This window comes from Scardinius erythrophthalmus (genome assembly GCF_964197995.2).
Source record: "Scardinius erythrophthalmus genome assembly, chromosome: 13".
Classification (NCBI taxonomy): domain Eukaryota; kingdom Metazoa; phylum Chordata; class Actinopteri; order Cypriniformes; family Leuciscidae; genus Scardinius; species Scardinius erythrophthalmus.
Genome location: NC_138233.1, coordinates 39,670,668 through 39,684,931, shown reverse-complemented (window position 1 = coordinate 39,684,931; position 14,264 = coordinate 39,670,668). Strand labels below are relative to the sequence as shown.

At 43.3% G+C, this 14,264-nt stretch overlaps 1 protein-coding gene across 1 annotated transcript in view; it reads left to right on the top strand.

The window, feature by feature from the left end:
• Window positions 1-13,445, top strand: part of maml1 (mastermind-like transcriptional coactivator 1) — a 41,647-nt gene extending 28,202 nt beyond the window's left edge. The window contains exons 3-5 of the mRNA XM_081381928.1: window positions 1,325-1,513; window positions 5,032-5,185; window positions 11,280-13,445. Coding sequence (XP_081238054.1) covers window positions 1,325-1,513; window positions 5,032-5,185; window positions 11,280-12,193 — 1,257 coding nt within the window. The 3' untranslated portion in view covers window positions 12,194-13,445. The remainder of the gene's footprint in view (window positions 1-1,324; window positions 1,514-5,031; window positions 5,186-11,279) is intronic.
• Window positions 13,446-14,264: the final 819 nt, after the last annotated feature.

Sequence of the window (14,264 nt, the reverse complement as noted above, 5' to 3'; positions counted from 1 at the left end):
TGTCCCCATTTATAAAACTAAAAGTTTCAAGATGTAGGAAAACTCGCTTATTTAAAAATAAAAAAGATTAAATGATTATAACCAGTAGGTGGCTGCAGAGGACCGCTTATTAGCTATTTTCACTCCCTAATATCTATTTTTCACTTGTTTTGCTTTTGAATTAATATTAATACATTATAAATGATGGTAAAGTTAGTAAGCTCAGTGTTTTATTGTCACAGTGCTACCAAATCCTCTCTGCAGAACTCAGTGTGTCCGGTGCTGCGGCCCTCAGATGTTAATCTGGACCCCGTGGACTTAAAATAAAACCGCACATTACAATTTCTGTACGTTAAGTCTATTTATTACCAAGGCATTTATCAGTTATACAGTCAAAATGGAGGAAAATGTGAATGACTGTGTTGCCGGTTGATGTAAGGTGTGTTCATCCTGTGCTCTTAAAAGTGTTCAGTCCGGGGCTCCAGCGCTTCTGAGCACCGTTCATCTGGAGCCCTGATCCATACACATGAAAGTGGTGTACAATTGGATACAGAAATAAATAAATTCTCAGTTTCTCCAGCAATTGAAGCTTCTGTAGTTTGTATTGCTGATTATAAAACAGTTAGTTCCAGTCCTTAATTCTGATTGGTCAATATCTGTGTGTTATTCACGATAAAACAAGGTTATGACCGCTTCACCCAACGGTTCTGTGTATCACTACACAACACCCCTAGCAACACTCTTAGCAACGCAAACACATGTTTGGTCTCATCGATATTGTTCACTGAAGCTAATAGTAGAGTATAATGAGAGGTCGAGTAAGCGAGTGTACCTGCATTTACAGTAGATATAGCATCTATATAATTATAGTCCAAGTTTGAATGTCCGCTGCGATATCTTATACCTTTTTAACAGTCAAAGGGTTTTCCCGTTCCTCTAGTCCTCTGTCAGTAGCTTCACTCTCTCTGTGTTCTCAAGTTTGAGTCCTTTCAATGTAAAAGTCTTCTCTACTGACTGACTCACTCATAAAGACAGTCTTTGTCTCCATCTAATGGAGAAATAATGTGTGTAACTTCTGTTGCTGTTCACGGTCAGGGACTATTTGTTCCAGCGGAAGGAAGGCTTTTAGTGATTTTACTTCATGAAAGTTGCTTAGATGCATATTTTTCGGCTTTAACATTTGTACTGTGTGGTAGCCATTTTATGAAAGCAGTAAGTTACTCAAGGCTAGTGCTGTATGGTGAATAAGTCTAAGCCTAACAACGCCCTTCAGCCGGGACTTATTCACCATACAGCAGCGGCTCTCGAACCCTACAGCTGACGTGACCTCTCTGTGTGTCTGCAGGACTCGGGGTCGTACCCCTCGAGCGCTCATGTGCCGGGCCCGGGGAACAGCATGACCCCTCAGCCCAGCAGCACCAGCATCACCAGTGTGCCGGGGGGCCACAGTAACGCGGCCTACATGAAGCAGATGCAGATGATGAGCCAGCAGCAGAAGCAGCTCCTGCAGAGGCAGATCATGGCCGAGGCTCAGGTGATCAGGCACAACACCTGCGCTAACACACACCGCCGCTCGCTAGCACAACACCTGCGCTAACACACACCGCCGCTCGCTAGCACAACACCTGCGCTAACACACACCGCCGCTCGCTAGCACAACACCTTAGCTAACACACACCGCCGCTCGTTAGCACAACACCTGAGCTAACACACCGCCGCTCGCTAGCACAACAGCTGAGCTAACACACACCGCCGCTCGCTAGCACAACACCTGAGCTAACACACACCGCCGCTCGTTAGCACAACACCTGAGCTAACACACCGCCACTCGCTAGAACAACACATGCGTTAACACACACCGCCGCTCGTTAGCACAACACCTGAGCTAACACACACCGCCGCTCGCTAGCACAACACATGCGTTAACACACACCGCCGCTCGTTAGCACAACACCTGAGCTAACACACACCGCCGCTCGTTAGCACAACACCTGAGCTAACACACCGCCGCTCGCTAGTACAACACATGCGTTAACACACACCGCCGCTCGTTAGCACAACACCTGAGCTAACACACACCGCCGCTCGTTAGCACAACACCTGCGCTAACACACACCGCCGCTCGTTAGCACAACACCTGAGCTAACACACCGCTGCTCGCTAGCACAACACATGCGTTAACACACCGCCGCTCGTTAGCCCAACACCTGAGCTAACGCACACCGCCGCTCGCTAGCACAACACATGCGCTAACGCACACCGCCGCTCGCTAGCACAACACATGCGTTAACACACACCGCCGCTCGTTAGCACAACACCTGAGCTAACACACACCGCCGCTCGCTAGCACAACACCTGAGCTAACACACACCGCCGCTCGCTAGCACAACACCTGCGCTAACACACACCGCCTCTCGCAGCACAACACCTGCGCTAACACAACACCTGCGCTAACACACACCGCCGCTCGTTCGCACAACACCTGCGCTAACACACACCGCCGCTCGTTAGCACAACACCTGCGCTAACACACACCGCCGCTCGTTAGCACAACACCTGAGCTAACACACACCGCCGCTCGTTCGCACAACACCTGAGCTAACACACACCGCCGCTCGTTAGCACAACACCTGCGCTAACACACACCGCCGCTCGTTAGCACAACACCTGCGCTAACACACACCGCCGCTCGTTAGCACAACACCTGAGCTAACACACACCGCCGCTCGTTCGCACAACACCTGCGCTAACACACACCGCCGCTCGTTAGCACAACACCTGCGCTAACACACACCGCCGCTCGTTAGCACAACACCTGAGCTAACACACACCGCCGCTCGTTCGCACAACACCTGAGCTAACACACACCGCCGCTCGTTAGCACAACACCTGGGGCCTCATTTATAAAGCTTGCGTACGCACAAAACGGGGCTGAAAACATGCGTACGCCAGTTCCTGCGCAAAAGGTGGGATTTATAAAGAAAAACTTGACGTGAAAATATGCGCACCTAAACGCAAACTCTGACCCATGCGTACGCACATTTTAGAGACGGAGCAGTTTGGCGACACCGATGGTGAGCCAGCTGGAGTTAAATGTATTTTTGGTCACTTTTAGAATTTAGAATTAAAATTAAACATAATACAGAAAGATAATACAAATATAATTTCACTCACCAAATCTGTCACTTGAAGCAAATATCCATTCCTTCTTAAATCTCCGCGCCAGCGAGCGCATTGGGCCGTTTAGTGAAACTGACACAGTTTAAATAAATAAAATAATGATTTAAACTATGTTTTACTTCTGATATAAACATTTAGATTAAATATGCCATTCAAATTATGGAGTTAAACACTTAAACATGAATTCATACTGAATAGTTACAATTTGTTTTATATTCAATCAATAGAAATATTTGTTGTGGATGCGATTGTTTTTGAACACTTTTCCTGTGGCGTGCTTTAATGTTTTAACCACAGAGATAATTGCTTATCATGATAATACCAGATTGTCTGAGAAAATAGTTTCGTGCAAATAATGCACAAGGTCTATCCGTTTCCATTAAAAATGGAATTAAAATAGAATATTAAAAATAAAATTCGGCAAGTGGAAAAGATTGAGAAAAACTTTCTCTGAAATGTATTTTACACTATTTGATTTATGTAGGCTATTCAAAAACAAGGCAAGGATAGACAACTACTTGATTTGTATTAATGTAATGTTTCTTGTACCGTTTATATCATTTGCATATGATTATTCATCCACGTGATAACGTTTAAGTTATCACGTGGATGAATAATCATATGCAAATGATATGTAGATGAGGATCTGCATAGTAAAACTAGGCGTTGTAAGCTCCATATATGGTTATTTCGGGGAGGAGACGCATGTACGCACAATCTTCCGCTTACTGGGATTTATAAAGTGAATTCTGCGCAGGTTCTGGCGTACGCATGGTTTTATAAGTCTGAATATTTTTTTGCGTCCATCATTTTTGGCTTTTGTGCGTACGTACACTTTTAGTAAGGTTCCTACGCACAGTTTTATAAATGAGGCCCCAGAGCTAACACACACCGCCGCTCGCTAGCACAACACCTGCGCTAACACACACCGCCTCTCGCAGCACAACACCTGCGCTAACACAACACCTGCGCTAACACACACCGCCTCTCGCAGCACAACACCTGCGCTAACACAACACCTGCGCTAACACACACCGCCGCTCGTTCGCACAACACCTGCGCTAACACACACCGCCTCTCGCAGCACAACACCTGCGCTAACACAACACCTGCGCTAACACACACCGCCGCTCGTTCGCACAACACCTGCGCTAACACACACCGCCTCTCGCAGCACAACACCTGCGCTAACACAACACCTGCGCTAACACACACCGCCGCTCGTTCGCACAACACCTGCGCTAACACACACCGCCGCTCGTTCGCACAACACCTGCGCTAACACACACCGTCGCTCGCTCGCACAACACCTGCGCTAACACACACCGTCGCTCGCTCGCACAACACCTGAGCTAACACACACCGTCGCTCGCTCGCACAACACCTGAGCTAACACACACCGCTGCTTTTCAACACTGATAATAATCATAAATGTTTCTTGATCATCAAATCCTCATATTAGAGTGATTTCTGGAGGATCATGTGACACTGAAGACTGGAGTAATGATGCTGAACATTCAGCTTTGATCACAGGAATACATTACACTTTACTGTATATTCACATAGAAAACAGATGATTTACATTACAATAATATTTCACAATATTACTTTTTTTTAAATACATGTATTTTTTTTTATTAAAAATAAACGTAGCCCTGGTGAGCAGAAGAGACTTCTTTTAAACACATTAAAAATCTCACCGATCCAGAACTCTGGTAGTGTACATTTATCAATAATAACAGTAATAATTCTACAGTTACGTCCACAGTGTGTGGTTCACAGATCTGCCTCTAGAGGGCAGCAGCCTCACAAGAGTACTGATAATCTAACACTGTTGGAGTGCTAACAGAAGTGTGTGTGTGTGTGTGTCAGGAGAAGCAGCAGCAGCTCCAGAGGCATCTGACCCGTCCACCGCCCCAGTACCAGGACCAGCAGAACCAGCAGAACCCGTTCCAGCAGCAGTTCAGCACTGTGCCCTGCCTGGCCCAGCAACACCCCTCGGCCTTCCCCGAACACACACTCTCCGGTACACACACACACCATCCTCCTGATCACCCACTCGCCCCGTTACACCGCCTGTTACACGACAGATCAAGTGCCGTTCAGTTGGACACTCTAGAAATTAGTGATGACCCAAAATTTATATCACGGTATTTTTCAAAATTATATCGGCTTCACAGTATATGCCGGTATTTATTTCTTGAAGCATGACTGGGTGTCAGACACATTCTCTACTGACTGAGAGAGGACATACTGCAGTAGATTGGCTTAAACGCCCTATTTTACTGTCATGAGTGAATATTGTAGAAGAAATCCCACTGGTATTGACACAGGTCTGCAAGGCCACACACACTGATGCGGTTTACAAAGAGGCTCATAAACACTGCTTTATCAGGAGAGATGAAGAAAGGTTAAATGACAATAACATCCAAGCTTTTCTAAAGACTGTCAGTTCCCTTCAGATACATTCATATATAAACTCCCGCGCCGCGTTTAGACTGAAACCTGCAGTGCTCATGTTTATTCACCGATGCCAAGTAGAGTTTCCAAAAGGCAGTGTTGATATTGTGAACCGATGTATGAGAAACACTGTAATATAATTTGACAGCTCTGTTATAGTTTAACCTCTCCATCTTCACCGTCAGGCTCAGTAACACACACACACACACACACACACACTCACACACACACACACACACACACACACACACACACACACACACACACACACACACACACACACACACACACCCCTGTGTATCACCCGTGAACAGTGAAAAGACCCTCTTAAACAGTGGCGCGTTCCCAGCGCTGTTTAAGCCACACACACCAGTATTGCAGATTATTGAAAATTAATATCATAACAAACAAACACCGGTATTCGGTATGAACTGGTATACCGCCCAGCGCTACTAGAGATGGGATGTGGACGCAGCTCTGAGTGATGGAGGGGACCCAGTCTGAGGCTAGGAGGAAACTACTCCTCTGTTTTTCCACTCGCCAGAGAAGTTCAGTGTGACGTGAGCTTCCCCGTCTCTGAGGTCAACACAAGCAGCCTTTTGTTTCTAGTCAACAAACAAGCCCACCTGATTTGCAAGTGTGTGTATTGATAGACTCATTTGAATGGCAGAAGCACAGTATGGTTAGTGTGTGGCGAGGTGGCCGTTACACACAGGATTCTTCATCTGCGAGTCTGTGTTTGGAGACAGCCTTGTAAAACATATTAAAGTGGTGAATAGGAAAGCAGAGACGCCCACAGTAAGGGACTTGCCTCTCAGAAATGATGTGTTCTGGGTTTAGTGTAGAAGGTTATGAAATTATGGAGTAAGAAATATTGTTCAGAATGAAATGAAAATTTCAATTTCCTCTATTTTCCAAATCCATGTCACGGATCTTATTGTGAACGCCAGTTATATTTTTGACCTCATAATTAATATTTAATCAGAGTGTCATAACTGGATGTTCCAGTGACGCGTCCAGCTTCTCTCTGGTGACGAATGGAGGTTTTCTCCAGTCATTAATTCCTCTTAAACTTCAGCTTAAGCTCACCTCGAGTCCACATCTCAGCTAGAGCTCGACCGATGGTGGACTTTAGCAGTTACGGTAACGAGGTTGGCACACACTGGCTGATAACCGGTTAATCAACCGAGAGCTTTTAAAACAGATACTGAATGAAAACAAACATAACACATAAATGCTCTTTTTTTTATATATATATATATTAATTATACATCGTCTTAGTAAATAATGAAATCAACAAACGAACAATACTTTTATTAACCGTAGGTAATGTTACAGATGGACTCTATTTATTTCCTATAAATCCAAACAGCCTTTAAAGATGGACAATAGCACTGAAATTAGACCCAAATGTATGTTATATGTATTCTCTGACCAGCTGCATTTCCATTACAGATTTGCGCAACTTTTGCGATATTTTCTAAGTGTAGATTTAAAAAAAACTATTGCGAAATGACAGCATTTCTATTAAACGATGCTATGCGACTAAAACGTCGTCTTTTTTTTCTTTCTCCGGATAAGTCATTCCAGAAATCATGGCGAGGGATGTTAGCAGGTTTACGTATATCTCAGCCACGCACTAGCCATTATAGGCCTTTATCGCAACACATTATAACGCCGGAAGCAGTGTACTGCGTCTTCACCATGGCTGCCTGTTATTATCACTGGACTACTTCGCCCTCGCATCTCCCAAAAGATTCTTTTTTTTTTTTTTTAGTTTTCTTGATTCCATTTTAATGGTTTAATTAAATTTCTTATAACCAATTGTTTAAAATGTAATGATTTAAGCAAAACTTTCTTCAAAGGTTAAACCAAACTTTTATTTTGACGGGTTGCCGTGTAGACCTTTGAGTCTCTGTGTTTTATGATATGACGATAGTTTTCCTCGAATGAAGCTAAAATGCTGCTGAAGTGACTCTCAGAGCGGCTGTGTTGATGAAGTGCATTAATGTCCTCATATAGGCTGAAAACATCGCGAGCGTCATGCGTCCTTCAGTGTGTGTGTGTAAATGAAACAGCGCGTCTGTGCCATTCATTCACAGAGACACACGCAGAACATGCATGATTCCTATTTAAATGGTCTTTATGCGGTTTAATATTGACAGACACTGCTCTATATCGCGACTTTATTTATGTTTACTGACCTACTTTTCATCTAAAGCTGTGACTAAGTAGCCACCGGAAGTGCGAGTTCACTGCTTGGCGATTTCGAACGTCCCGAAAACCAGGAAATGAGATAAAGGCCTATTGTTAATGGAAGTAGACGTAGGCGTGCATCCAAGCTTTAATAACAAGGAAGTCCACTTCTACTGAGAGCGGCTCATATGAGGTGTTTCTCCCTCATTTCTGCTTCGAGCTCTTGATAAACTCTGGCATTTCTCTGTTGTTTAGAATCCAGTATTCCCGTAATACTTTAGTCTTTTATGAGTTTAAAGGGATAGTTCACTTTGAAATAAAATTTTGGTATGTTTTAGCTTACCTCAAGGGCATCCAAGATGTAGGTGTCTTTTTTTCTACAGTAGTTTCAATTTTGATATTTTTAGGTCAAACCGTTCTTGTCTGTCAGTCATATAATGCAGGTATATGGATACTGACTCAAAGAGCTTGCACAGAGTCCAAAATAAAACAGTTCCCCATCGTCCAAATGAAACAATTCCCCATCGTAAGTACACATTGATGGCCTAAGACACGAAACGAGCGGTTTGTGTGAGAAAACGAACAGTATTTATATCGTTGTTACCTCTTGAACACAGTTTGATCTGAGGGCTCGGCGGGTATAGATATGTACACTAGATGTCGCTTGGCTACGGTTTCGTTCCAATGAACTGCAGTAACCAAGGCGACATCTAGTGTATATATCTATACCCGCCGAGCCCTCAGATCATTTGGACGCGGCTGTGTTATAAGAGCTAAAAACTATATAAATACTGTTCGTTTTCTCACACAAACCGCTCGTTTCGTGTCTTAGGCCATCAATGTGTACTTACGATGGGGAATTGTTTCATTTGGACGATGGGGAACTGTTTTATTTTGGACTTTGTGCAAGCTCTTTGAGTCAGTATCCATATACCTGCATTATATGACTGACAGACAAGAACGGTTTGACCTAAAAATATCAAAATTTAAACTAATGCGGAAACAAAGACGCCTACATCTTGGATGCCCTTCAGGTAAGCTAAAACATACCAAAATTTAATTTCAAAGTGAACTATCCCTTTAATGAATAACTCTGTCTCGTCTTCTGTCCAAACATACGCGCCATCTACGTCAGGTGACCTGTAAATGTGCATAAACTGTTTCCACTGCAGCTTTGCCAAATATATATTTTTTTTCGAACCGCCTCTTGAAAGCGTGTAAACGTTTTTACGATGTATGGGAGTTTTTGCGAAAGTGGCGCGGCTACTCTTTATTTGCTTCCATTTTCGAACACCTGATGATCTAATCAAAACATGTTACAGTGATGATAAAGAACTGAAATCTAAAGCTTTATGTGGTTTGTATGTTTCTGTCGGCTGCTTGACGACAGTTTGCCTTCTCACGTCACTAGCTTTAAATATGCCACTTCGCTGCATAACCACTGCATAAAAGCGACCAGCCGGATATAAACGAATGCAGATAGATGGCACCAATCGTTACAGTAAACACTAAGGTCGGACGTGTGTGTATGTTTTTTGTCACATTGTTTTGCCCGTGTGAGGTATTAATGTTAGCCTCCTCTCAGACGCACTGCTGTTCTAATCCACTAATGCAGCATCTAGTCAACAAATTAACTACTTATAATATCTAATCACGTACGGTAGTGTACTGTACCGTTTCATGGTTTGTTTTGGCACTTCAGATGTGGATTTAAAACACAGTGACTCGGTACAGTACACTACCGTACGCGATTTAAAAACTCTCACTAACGCAGGGTTTCCATGGGGCATATTTTAATGGATTTTGCGAAAATTAAGGCCTTAAATGGCATTAAAAAGCATTACATTTGAATCCTACAGGCATTAAACATTTAGATCATTTTGAAGCGAATTTTATGATCAATTTATTTGAACATAGCTTTCATAATTTTTGCTGTCGCAAATTATATACGTTAGTGTGATAAACATGCAAAACCAGTTTGGTAATTGCTTCCGGCCGGAGCAGAACTGCTGTGATGCGGAGATGACTCAGGCATTTTGTACAGCAGGAATAACAGGAATAAAACTAGACCAAATGTGAAAGTGAACATTCCAGCAGAAGTTGCTGGAAGACAAACAGTTTAGGACATGGTTGCATCCCGTTGGTGGTCAAAATAAAGAAGGATTTTGCAGCGTTTGTAAAAAGTATTTAAGTTGGGTAACTACAGTGGGAATCAACGCCGTAAAAATATAATAAAATATCTAACGCAAAACGCAACATCCAAAAAGCGTTACATTATATGATCCCGCTCTTATTCATGCAAATGCTTTTAAACGCGCTGCCTGTGAATGTCCTGTGTATGTGAATGAATGTAAAGAGAGAGAAGAGGGTGTGTGTGAGATGTGTCGGTCAGCAGCGGCTGCTCTTAAAGGGACAGCAGCCAATAAAGCTTTCTGTCAGGAAAGTTAATCACAGAACAAAGGGAACAGAGAAAATTACTCACTGCAATTGACTAAAGAACTTCTGTAGCTTTAATAAGGATTAGTCTAGATATTTAATTTATAAAATATGCCGTGCAGACTTTTTGATAACTTTATTCAATTACTGTATACGTCCTGCCTGTCAGACAGGTAAATATGACATTTATTATAGGTTTGTTTTTTGCATGATTGTATGATTAAGTTCACTTAAATTAAAAGTTATTTTTTTGGAGCCTGTTAATAAATGTATAGCTTTTACACTGTAATGTTGGATGGCTATAATTAATGTTTAAAAAAAATTGTATCCAGACATCAAGAGCTGTATTAGTATCAAACTAATATAAACCTATTCAAATTTAAGTGTTTTTAATTGCGATTAATCGCAGAAAAAATGTGTGATTAATCGAGTAAATTTTTTTTAATCGATTGACAGCACTTGGGTCGTGTATGGCATTAAAAATGTAAAAAAATGCATTTAAAAAAAAGCATTAAAAAGCATTATATTTAATTTGAAGAAACCTGCAGAAACCCTGCTAACGCCTAGTGGAGTTTTTGACACTCCAGATGTGGGTTTAAAACGCGTATGGTAGTGTACTGCAGCGGTTCATGATGTGTTTTAAATCCACATCTGGAGTGTCAAAACAAACTCCACAAGGCATTAGTGAGTTTTTATTTCGCTCTCGTACAGTATAATGACAGCGAGCCCTTCTCAGCCGCTCCAGCATCGCACGCAACCCAAAACAATGATCAGTATGGATTTGTGCCGATAACCGATTCTTCCAGCAACCGGTTATCAGTGCCAATTAATCCGCCAAACCGATCAATCGTTTAGCCTCTAATCTCAACATCCAGTCCTGCCCCACAGAGTTTCTGTCACACTTGATTCACAATCCGGAAGAAAACACCCATGGCTGCTTCAGTTGCAACTGTAATCTCTTTGATAAATGAAACCGATTAAATCTGGCTTCCTCTTCTGATCATGATTGCGCTCTACTCTGTTTCCAGGTGCATCTCAACCGTTAGGAAATGTCAACTCTCTGAGCGGCGCCGCCCCCGGGACGCAGAGGATGTTCTCTCAGACGCAAAGCATGATGGGAATGGGGAACGCAGTCCCGAGCACCGGCCCGTCTCCGGCCGCCAGTCAGGCAGACATGAGTCTTCAGTCCTGCGCGGGCGGTCTCGACGTGCAGCAAGTGCTCTACGGGAACATGCCCATGCACCCCAGCCAGCAGAGGGCGCAGGTGTCCAACATGTCCAACGCGTACCGGCAGAGCGTGCTAGCGGCGCAGCAACAGCAAGCGCACCTTAAGAGCCAGCCCAATGCTGCCATGATGAAGCAGCAGCAACTAGCACGTCTTCCCAATAGCATTCCCAACGCCATGGCTAATGCTATGCCCACCGGTCTCCAGGGTGCCTTGCCCACTCAAGCCCAGTCCTGGCAAACACAGGCTTCCCAGCAGCACCCAGTTCTCCAGCCCGGCTTCCACATGCAGGCCAGGCTATCCAAGCTTCCCAACAACACCCCGTTCCCTCAGGGTGGCATGGGAAGTGGTGGGGCGGGTCGCATGAACCCTGCACAAATGATGCCCGGTATGAACCAACAGCGGACAAATCTGCCCCAGCAGCAGACGCCCCAGCAGGGCCAGGTGCCGACCCAACCGCAGCAGGTTCTGCCGGACCTGGGGCCCTTCAGCCAGACGCAGGCCGGACCCAACCGCACCACAGCACTGCAGTGCAATCAGGCCTACCAGCTCAACAGATCAGCCAATCAGCAGCTCCAGTTCAGCTACAGCAGCCAATCAGGAGCCGGCCTATCCGGGTTCCCTGCGGAGACCGATCTGGTGGACTCGCTGCTGAAGAACCAGTCGACCCAAGAGTGGATGGACGATATCGACGAGCTGTTGGCCAGTCACCAGTGAGAAGGCGAGAAACGGATCATATCTGCTGTGTTGTGTTCTGGATTGAGTTTGTAAATGAATGACGCCGTCACTGACTGGAGAGAGGAGAGCGCTCTACTACTGAACCTGTGGCTCAGTAAAACCACTGAACTATCTTCCTATCATGAGTGTCCGCTTGCGTTCAGCCGTCGGTACGGTTGTGTTGACTGTAGGCGTGTCTTCCCATGCTCCCACAGGCCTTACATTTGCACTCTTGAAGATGCACAATATGTGATTTACAGTGAGAGTCTAAAGCAATAGTTCACCTGATAATGTCATGTGCTCGCACTCAGAGTCGGTCTGAGAGTCGTGAGGCTGTGAGCGGACGGTCCGGTCCTGCTCCTGGAGGGCCACCTGTACAAATGGATCAACCCAAAATGAGCGTTTAATGTTGATGCATTAGTTGTAACTGCTTTTGTGAGGAGTAGCTTATCAATTAGAGGCCGTTTGCACAATTAAAATGGCAACGTATTTGTGCATTTTCGGCTGGTTATTTACACCACAACAGTTTTTGAGGGCCTGAGAATACAAACTTTTGAGATCGTGTCCTTTGAGTGCTGAAGCCTCCATTGGCATCCATTCATAAAGACGTGTGGCCCTTCAGAGCAGGAACACTGTGTGTGTGTGTGTGTGAGATCATAGTTCCACTGGAGAACAGGAGGCGGACGAGGAGTTCGGAGAGACATTAGGGAATCCACAATGTCAGAACTCTTCTTTAGTTGCGTTGAGTACACGGTTTATGCTTCTCATGGATCGACTAAATTTAGAAAGTAGATGTTTGATCGAGTCGTGATGGCTTGAAGGAGTGTAGATGAGACTAATAGTGAAGAACATGTGAACTGATAAACTGCAGTTCTCCAGTGAAAGTGGAGATCTATCTCATCATTACACTTTCTTATGTTACACTACACTTTTAATATTATTATTTTTTCCTGAAGATGAGTTTGAAAGACCCGTAGTTGTAGACTTCTGTGTTGGGAAGAGGGGTGATGTTCCTGTTTGCTTTCTCCCGACTGCGTTGCCTGAACTCTCACTTCATCCCGGATTCTGTGACAGGATTTCATGTATATTTATATATATATATTTTTTGTATGTATGCAGTTTCTATTGTTCAGGAGAAGATAGATCTTATTTTTATATGTACATTGTTGCAAATTTTTGTAAGTATTTTATACTTTTTATTATGGTTCTCTGTAAAACAAGAGTATTATGTAAATATAGTTCTCTAGAAATGAGCTTGTTTGGTGTGTTTTATGCGTGTCTTGAATCATTTGTGCATTTTAACCCTCTGGTGCTCCTCGCGTGTCGGTCAAAAATGATCGATTTTTTTTTTTATATATATATATTTCAATGAAATGAATGAGCTATATTTTAGTTCGATTTGTTTTTATTTAATATTTTGTATTTTTTAGGGGATTTTATGGTAGTAAATTATATTTTCACTGTATTTAAAATCCATTTATTCACTTTGAGCATAGACCTGATTTTTATTTCCAACTTAAACTGGTAAATCTTGAATGGTTCAGAGCACAGACTTCAGTTTGATCTCTTTTCAAAGACGACACTCGGCAGATTATTGATGAAGTGAAAAGTGTAAAAAAATAATAATAATTTTAAAACTTAGAGAATTTACATTTATTGTTATTAAAAATGCACAAAAAAACTATTAATTTTTTATATGAAATATAGATTTTCAAAATCACATTTTACTCAAAAACTGCACGAAAATCAAAGCCATAAATCTAAACAAGTCGTGCTCCAAATGTAAGGTTGAAATCTCAGTGAATGAGCTTTCAGTGAGTGTGTTTGGGAGCAGTAACACATTTTCTGTTCACACAGCAAGTGCCAAAACCAAGTTTAGTACCAATCAAGGTTTTCTGATCAAGTAAAAAAAGTGTAAACTTTTTCGTTCAGAAATGACCGAAGAGCACTTCACCTAGTTTTGACTCGAGGTTCAGGGAAGAATCTGATAAATGTGTGTCCTGCTTAAAAACCATCCATGGGATAGGAGGACTGATTTGCACTGAACCCAGACAGCAGCACAGTGTCGGTC